This window comes from Marmota flaviventris, chromosome 13 (assembly GCF_047511675.1).
Source record: "Marmota flaviventris isolate mMarFla1 chromosome 13, mMarFla1.hap1, whole genome shotgun sequence".
NCBI lineage: Eukaryota > Metazoa > Chordata > Mammalia > Rodentia > Sciuridae > Marmota > Marmota flaviventris.
The window spans coordinates 103,370,628-103,379,532 of NC_092510.1; the positions used below are offsets into that span (position 1 = coordinate 103,370,628).

Here is an 8,905-nt window from a genome sequence, read left to right on the forward strand (position 1 = left end):
AGTCCCGCCCCGGCGGCGCGGAGCACCACGGGAAGGCCGCGGCCGATTGGCGGAAGTGTGGGGTGCGCAGTACCCCGCTGAGCTCGCTCCTGGTAGCCCGTGGGGTTTGCGTGACGGCCGGAGGGAGGGCTTCCTGCCGGCCCGAGTCCCTCTTTACGTGTGCACACCTTTGTGCTTCCGGACGTCCAGCCTGCAGAGCCGCCGGGCCGGCGGTTCGTGCCTTTGAGCTTGCCAGCGTGGACTGAGGACACCCCAGCGCTGCCAGAGCGGGGTCGGGCCTCTTTTCAGGACCTGATGCATGGAAGATGAGCCGGCTGGAGAACTGTACCGGGTCGGGGGCGGGAGCCTGTCGGGTGAAATGAGGTGGGCTTTTGGTGTCAAAGAGCTAGAGCCACCAAAAGGTGAGGCCTGGTGAGGGCCCCCCAGGAGCCTGGGACTGGCGGGAGAGTGTGAATGTCGGAAGCAGGAAGCTGTTGGTTCTTTGGGTAAGAGCTATTTTATCGCCTGCACTGTACCAGGTCTTGCTTGTGTAGAGCTCAAAACCCAGAGGCACAGATTAAACAGCACCATAGATTGTGCTTCAGAGATTTTGCCTTGGAACACTTTAAACATACCTAGGGAAAAATATGCAAACTTCTGTGTATCCACCCCCATCTCACCCGCTGACATTGCAGCAAGTGTTAGGTGCATTAACTGAGGGCTGCCACCCTGCTTTGGGTCCAGTGGGTGAAGGGGACATCAGCCTGTCCCTCCACCCCATAAAATACTGTCATGCAGGGCCTCAAGGTGGATCTGTGACTCAGGATTCCCCCCGGGAGCCCCAGCCCTTCAGAGGCTTCCCAGAGCTACTGTGCACCTAGGAGAACCTTCTAGCATTGTCCTGCTACACTGCCCTGTCTGGTCCCTCTGACCCCTGTACACCAATGGCAGCAGCAATGAGGGGTGGAAGAGCAGGCTGTTGGACACTCCACAGTGACTAGCACTTTCAATGCCTTGTCTGAAAATCCAGCCACATGAGCTCTTAAGAATGACTCAGTGCTAGAATCTTATCTGTCCAACCTCAAAATGTACAGCTATGTGGCTCACATACCATGCCTACAATGTGCTAGGGGAGGGGTGGAGAGCTGCCAGCTTATTAAGTCATAAGCAATGACCAGAACATGCAAAACATGCTGTAGCATCAGAGGACAGCCAGTGTGGTTTTTGTGCATGAAGAATTGGTCAAGGGCTGGGGTTGTGGCTCAGTGGTAAGGCACTTGCCTCGCATGTGTGAGGCACTGGGTTCGTTCCCCAGCACCACACAAAAAAACTAAACAAACAAAATGAAGGTATTAAAAAAAAAAAAAAAAAGAATTGGTCAAGTCAGGATGAAAACACAGTGTATGTGAACTTCAGAATTTATTTAAACAGGAAACCTGTAGGTTTGAACAAGAGGGGAAAAGGAAGGTAAAAAATAGCATCTCCAGGAAAACAGCCCAAAAGGCACAGGGTGCCTGTTGTGCCCTCCCAAACAGTAAAGCAGGTATGAGGAGCCCAAAGACCTCATGCCTACCCAATGAGGCTCTGCACACGCTTTAGACTACCGAACTTTAAGCTTCACTGTAAAAACACACTTGAAATGTGTATCAAAATCACCAGCCAAAATAGCTTTTCAAAGCTGAAGGCTCAAAGCCCAAGTTTAGACACCTTCACAGTGTGGAATGTCTGCAACCTTGTGTCCCTGTAGGAGGAATAGCAGCGTCCACCAAGTGGTGTCTCTGTACTTGGGCCACTGACCACAGAAACCACCCCAGGAAGGCTGATAGGCGCTGAGTGACAGCAAAAAGGCACATGTCCCTGTTCAAGCTGCTCATTCCTGGGTGGTTCTTAGTGTTCTACTTACGTAATCAAGATAATCAACTGAACTTATCAATGTTCTGGGATGAAAATGGAAGAGCACTTATTACAGAACTTTTGTTTTCATATTTAGTAATTTAAAAACTCACTGGATTTTATAAAAATTTCTTCCAACAGGTTACTGAATCTACAAAACAGAATTTCACCAAGAAGGACTGCACATAAACCACAAAAGCAACTCATGGACAAGAGCTGCTCTTATTGCAGGTGGCCAATAACACTGTTTTAGGTCATGAAATTAGTATCTCATGATAAACATTCTGAGTGAAGACTGCATAGTTTGGGGCACAATTGCACATTCAGATGAAGCACTGCTGATCAGGGCACACGGAGCTGGGAGCTGGAAGCATCCAGAGGTCCTTAAGACTTCTCCTCCTCATCTTTAATTTCGGAAATTCTGTCTATAGATTTAAGGATTTCAGCCACAAAATTCAATGTTTCAGCTCCAGAAACCAGCTGCCTGAAATGGAAATATATTGGGGACTGTTAACTACAACTGATCAATAGCAATGAATTAGCCACACATATAGTACATATCTATAATCCCAGCAACTCAGGAGGGTGAGGCAGGATTACAAATTCAAGGTTAACCTGGGCAATTTAGCAAGACTCAAAAAAGGGCTAGGGATGTGGCTCAGTAGTTAGGCACCTCTGGGTTCAATTCCTGGTACCAAAAAAAAGGGCTTGGGGTATAGCTGTAGTAGAGTGCTCCTGGGTTAACCCCCCAGAACTGAACACATGCAAAAAAGCAATAGTGGAACTAAAGCAAAGAGGTTCCAGAGTAAAACCCCCTCAGATCCACTGAGGAGATGCTTTGCTCAAAAGGAGAATGGACTTCATTGCCTGTAAGCACTTCTAGTGCGGTGCCACTACTATCTTGCAGAGATCAGCCCAGTGAGAAACAAGTTCAGCTGGTTCCCAACTTATAATAGTTTGACTTTATGAAGGTGTGGAAGCTATGTGTATTTCACAGGCACTGAACTTGGGAGTTTGATCTTTTCCCAGATCAGCCACATGTGGCACGTTACCCTTGGGATGCTGGATAGCAACAGCAGGCATCAGGCACACACAATCCTAGGAGTTACCCAGGACTTCACACTGCTATGCTGCTAAGCTCTGGTGTTTGGTAGATTAAGGGTATTAAATGCATTTTCAATGTACAATACTGTCAATGTACAAAATGGTGGGATTACGGAGATGTGGTTCCGTGGTAAGCCAAGGAGCATCTGTGATCATTATTAGTAATGACAGCAACTGACATTGCCCAGCAGGGTTGCTGCACCAAGAACAATTTAGTGCCTCTGCAAATGCATTTTTTTTCCTCTCTTTTTGGTACCAGGGATTGAACTTGGGGGGCACTTGACCACTGTGCCACATCTCACCCCTATTTTGTATTTTAGAGATAGGGTCTTACTGAGTTGCTTAGCACCCGGCTTTTGCTGAGGCTGGCTTTGAACTCACGATCCTCCTGCCTCCGCCTCCCAAGCTGCTGGGATTACAGGTGTACACCACTGCGCCTGGCTATATTCAGTTTTTATAATAAGAGGAAATCTATTATATCCTTTATCCATAACCTCAGTATTAAGGAGCTGGACTTGGGTCTGCATGACAATGTTTGTGCCTTCCAAGTGGAGACTGCTTCACCAAAGCAGGTTAAAAAGACTGCTCAGCCACCCATATGATGACCTGGAGATTTAATGGGTCCCCCTAACACACCTCCCTCCCTGGAGTAACTTGGTCCAGCCCCAGACCAAGAGCCTGGGCCATTACCCAAACAGGTAGTGACCATTCTAGTCTCACCCCTTACTGGTTTCAGGGCCTCCAGCCCACAGCACTTACTTTATGGAGGCATGTGCACTGTTCATGACAACACGGAGATTCTGTAAGGCCACGTCAGTATTTTGCTTTACCACCGTCAGGCTGGCACCCTGGCCTGACCTCAGGGCTTCATTCTCGCGCTTGAAGTTGGAGACCTGTGCCTGGGAAAAAAGGGTGGAAGTCTGCTAAGGACTTTCATGGCTGAGTGGAGACTACTTAAAGGCAGCCCAACAGAAAACACACGTCACCCTTGGTGGAGAGGTGTGGACTTATCCGTGGGCCCTGGCCCACTCATTCCAACAGGTGCTTTGCCTTGCTGAGGGTATTTCCTAAGGGAGACAAACCCCAACATTTCTCCCTTAACTACAGGATATGCTCAGTATCTAGCCCTAAGAAATGGAGACTTCTTACAGGTACACGCCCCACCCTAGATGCCAAATTATTAAAAACATGAAAAATGGGACCAGGAGGAGCATGCCCTCCATTTATTTGAGGCCCTAGTGGAAAGCCTGTGCCACCCGATTTTGAGATTGCCTGCTGGGGGGAATAGGGTGAACCCAGAAAAGGGTCTCCCATACTTTTTTCAGTACCAGGGATAGAATTAGGGACCTTGCACGTGTTAGGCAAATGCTCCACCACTGGGTCACCTGCCCAGCCCTTAAAAAAAATTTTTTTTTTAAACTTTGTTTTATTTATTTATCTTTTATGTGGTGCAAAGGATCGAACCCAGTGCCTCACATGTGCTAGGCAAGCGCTCTACCACCCCAGCCTCTTTTAAAAAATTTTAAACTTTAAACTTGCCAAGTTGATGAGGCTGGACTTGAACTTGCGATCCTCCTGCCTCAGGGTCCAAAGTAGCTGGGACTACAGGCATTTGCCACCATGCCCTGCAATATCTTTCTCACACTCACATGTGACTCCACGAATGAAAGGGGAAAACACTTAAGATCTTTTCCTTAATTACCTGGAGCAAGTTTATTTCCTGTTTCAGCTTTATGACGTGATTTTCTGCCTTTACAGCCCGTTTCTGTTGCCCAAAAAATAAACACAAAAAGCATCACTGATAACATAGTCAGCCCAAGAAACTTGTCTGACAAAGGGAGGAGGGAGCTGCTGTCACCCTTCCTGGCCCTTCTGCCTCCAGTGACAGTGGAGGCCGGCCCCATAAAACCTGTGCTCTGCTTCTGCTCCCCAGTAGAGCATGGCACAATGCCAAGGGACACTGGTCCACCTGAGTGAGAGCTGCACACTCAATGCTGTGAGGGCATCTGCCTGACCTCAGGTCCAGCTGGGCCTTCTCTGGAGCTTCCTCCCATCCCACAGGCAGAAGCCTTCCGCACCGTCATCAGCTCCAGGTTCTGCTCCACCTGCTGGACCACTGACTCCAGGTCATGGTAGTCACTCTCCTCCTTGATCATCTTTGCTTCTAGCTTCCGCTCAAGCGTCCTTACCCTTGTCAGAGGAAAAAACCGAGCTGTTAAGTTCATGTGGTCACTTTTGAGAACACTTTGAAAAGCACTTTAATGTGATTAGCTGGATAAAAGCCACTTGGAGCTTGTGTTTAGAACATGTCCTCAGACAGAGGTGAGGCAGCAGTGACCTAGTGCATCTGCACAGGTTTGGGGAGCTGCTCCAAGCTCTGCCCATCCAGCGAGAAGCTGGGCTGGTTTGGGTCTCACCCTGACAAAGCTTTCACAGAGTACAAGAAATGTGCTTGATGTTAAAGTTTTACAATAAACCCAGACACAGTTCAACTCTGGGCATTTCATTATCACTTAGAAATGGTGATTTTCCTTCGTGGTAGATGTTTAAGTTGACTCCTAACTAAAAGCTTACATACATTTCTGTTTGAGTTTCAGAGAAGCTCTGAACCTCATTCAGCTTTCTTCTTAGCTTAGAATTTTCATCTTTCAGCTGTAGAAAAAGAAAATCCTTATTAGAAACTTAAGTGTGTCTCACTCAAAAGGGGCATGTGCTTCTGCAATGGGCTCTGGAAGAATTTTTTTTTTTTTTCTAAATAATACTGGGATCAAATCAAGGGCCCTGCCCATACCAGATGCTGAGCCACACCCTCAGCCCTGGAATTTCTTGATAAATAGAACCGCCCCAGGGAACTGGAATCATTCTGCAGCACGCTCACATAGATGACCTATTGTCACAGACTCCAGTTCTACCCCAGCTTTTAATGTTTTTAGGTGATCATAATTTTTAAAAATCCCTTCACTAAGAGCACTCAGCAAGATGTCCCTGAGCTAAGGATTCCAGCTGCCCTTCATTCCAGTCTGTTCCTAGATGGGCCGCACCACTTAAGTCATCACAACACCTCTTAGTAACCAGAAGCACATTTGAGGAGGGCTCTCATCAGGGGAGTTCTATAGCAGGCTGTCACACGACCAACTGTCTTGTCCCTGAAGGCAGAGCTAGGCCACCCAGAAGCAGAAGGGCCCCAGTCCTCCTCCAGGAGAACACTGCTCAGACCCTTACACTGTGCTTGTGTGCCAGCCCCTCACTTACTGCTTCATAACTTATCTGCAGCGTCCGCAGGTGTCTGTCTCCCAGAGACTCCCCGTGAGTTGTAAACTCTGCACTAGGACTCCCTGCTGGAGATGCCAGAGAGATGCGTGAATCTGTGTCACTCAGTGTCCAGGGGGGCAGAGACTCGGGCCCCGCCAGCTCCGATGGGGTGGAAAAAAAGGAAAGGTATGTGCCACAGGGTGATGTGCTGGCCGTGGCCCTGGAGGAGTGAGTCTTTTCCACAGCAGATGGTAAATAGGCCCCATTCCACCCACTGTCTTCATCGTCCTCCTCCTCATCCACGATGTCGCTAGCCCCTGTGGGGTCTTCAAAAAATGGCTGCTGATATTCCAGGCCATACCCCACAGTCTGGGGGGTGGGAGAGCTGTGGTCCAGTCCCAAGGAGTGCCTTGAGGCTTCCTAAAAACAGTAGAGGCAAACACTGAGACCTGGAAGCCACTGCTCACCTTTCTTTCTCTATGCTCAGCCTGGAACATGACAAGAAAGGCCCATCTGTTGCCAAAGGGGCCAAACAGCTGATGAAACCCACGATGCCCCCTCCTCAGCAGCAGCAGCAGCAGCAGCAGCAGCAGCAGCAGCAGCAGCAGCTTTACTTTGCCCCACATACTCACATGTCTCGTCCAAAGCACCACAACATAGAGAGACGTCCTCTGAAGTGACCAGGGCAACTCCCCAGACTTACCTTTGGATAAATTCTGCTATTGGTCGTGTCATCTTTCGTCAGACCAAGGTTCTTGGTTTTCAGAAACTCTTTAAAGGAGAATGGATTTGCCTCTTCAAGGTCTTCCAGTTTGTCATCTGAAAGAATGGACATCAGGGAGACTGTTAAAGGGGAACCCTCCAAGTCCTCTCTTCCAAGCATGACCACATCATCTCAAGAATGCCATCCTCTGTACCTTGTGACTCAGATGATACCAGTAAACAAGAACTGCCAGAAAAGGGATCAATAAACAGATCTCAATTCTTTCCATTTCTCATTCCTGGAGTCCCACAGGAACCCCTTGGGAATCTCTTTTTTTTTTCTTTTTTTCTGGTGGTACTGGGGATTGAACCCAGGGTTTCACACATGCTAGGCAAGTGCTGTCAATGAGCTACACCCAGGGCATCTTTATGATGGGCCAGGCTGCCTCTACTCCACAACCAGACACTGGTGTGGGGCTTCAAAGCTCATATGCTACAAGACTTGGTAACTGCTCTGCCTCAATCCTTCCTCCAACCTCTGTACCCACTGTCCCCCACTATCCCACACCTAACTGCCACACCTAACCCACTGTTAACTGAACCTCTTCCAGGTGCCAATCTCATATATAGGGTTCCTATAATCCCTGCCCTGCTGCCTCTTCGTGCTTCTTGCGTGGGATTGCCCCATCTTCCTGACATTCTGTCTTAGGTTTCCCTGCCCTCACACCCTCTCTCTTTCTCTATGGTCAAGATGGCATCCTACCCCCACCTGCTCTTTTGGGCTCCAGGTACACCCCTTATATCCTGTCATATTGACCACCCGTGGCCAGACATGTGCCTAGCACTATGTTGTGGACGGAAAGAAAAAGAAAGGATCACTGAGCTACTCTACCTCCAAAATGGGTCTCGTGAGCTCCTGCTGGGCCTTGCTTAGTACATTTCCCTTTTCCATAGCCAAAATCTGCAAAAAGACATTGTCACTCTACCATGATTATAGGAAGCTTTATGTGCTTGGGGAGGGAAGGGCCTGGAGTCTATCAACAGTGGTTCTCACTAACAAAGGAACTCAGGGGACAAGGCGCCAGGGCTCTGGCCCAGGCAGGTGACTTGGCTCCCATACAGTCTGGCAGCCTGGGACTGTGAAGGCACTCCCTATGAATTCCGGTGCCCATCTGGGTTGGGTGCAGCTCCTGTCTTGTGATGCCCCTAAAGTACTGGGACCCTGACATAACCATCTGCACCACAACTGTCTGGATGGAATGAAGATGAACTAGATCTAGCCACCACAAGGAGAAAGTGCTCCAGCTCGCTTCCAACTCCCCAACTGAAGGAAGAGCCCCAGTCCTCGCCCCCACCGGGAAAGTCGGGTGATCTCCCTGCTCCACTGCACACTGACCTTCCTGCACTGGGGCTGTCAGGCTGGGGGCGGGTGCTCCCCGAAACCAGACTGTAAGCTCGGCGGGCGCACTCCCGGGCGGCACTCAGTGCGCGCTCAGGGCTCCCTGCTGGGTCTGCGGCTCGGGCAGCCGGCGCCCCGACTCTCACCTGTGTCTCCCACGGAAGCCAGCACCGGGCTGGGGACATAGCACATAAATGTCGGCCGAATGCCGAAGAAGTGCGGGTGCAGGTCCCCGCCATGGGGGCGCTCACAGTCTAGCTGGGGGAGACAAGACCGGCGCTCATAGAACGCAGCAGCTGAAAGCGACAAGGAGAGCGGCTTCACCGCGGGCCGGCCCGGCCCCCGCCCCGTCCCCCCGCGGCCGCGGCGGCCCCTCACCGTCGGGAACGACGAGGCTTCGGGCCCGGGACAGCAGGGGCACACCCGGGCGGCGCGCGTAGCCCGACATCGCCGCGGCGGCCTAGCCGGGCCGCGACCCCACGGCCCGCCACCGCGTCGCTGCCGCCGCTCCCATTCTCAGGCCGCCGCTTCCGCCTCACGCGCGGGAAGCGCGCAGGAGCCGTGGCCCGTGTGGGC

General features: G+C 50.5%; 1 protein-coding gene and 1 long non-coding RNA gene across 5 annotated transcripts; one reads left to right on the forward strand and one right to left on the reverse strand.

The window, feature by feature from the left end:
• Positions 1 to 1,383: 1,383 nt before the first annotated feature.
• Entr1 (endosome associated trafficking regulator 1) lies at positions 1,384 to 8,871 on the reverse strand. Of its 4 annotated transcripts, XM_027941807.2 has the most exons (10): positions 8,708 to 8,871; positions 8,476 to 8,625; positions 7,823 to 7,891; positions 6,932 to 7,047; positions 6,229 to 6,648; positions 5,555 to 5,628; positions 5,055 to 5,166; positions 4,679 to 4,741; positions 3,736 to 3,875; positions 1,384 to 2,356 (listed from the first exon to the last, which is right to left on the reverse strand). In XM_027941807.2, exons 1-10 carry the CDS (start codon positions 8,775 to 8,777, stop codon positions 2,257 to 2,259), a joined length of 1,314 nt encoding a protein of 437 aa, XP_027797608.2. In that variant the 5' UTR covers positions 8,778 to 8,871; the 3' UTR covers positions 1,384 to 2,256. The 4 variants fall into 4 exon arrangements, with proteins under 4 accessions (XP_027797608.2, XP_027797626.2, XP_027797617.2 ...); XM_027941825.2 differs by lacking the exon at positions 8,476 to 8,625; XM_027941816.2 differs by lacking the exon at positions 7,823 to 7,891.
• LOC114097800 (uncharacterized) lies at positions 3,869 to 7,215 on the forward strand. Its single transcript, XR_011704192.1, has 3 exons — positions 3,869 to 4,017; positions 6,250 to 6,414; positions 6,716 to 7,215. It is a non-coding gene; the product is annotated as an uncharacterized lncRNA (long non-coding RNA).
• Positions 8,872 to 8,905: the final 34 nt, after the last annotated feature.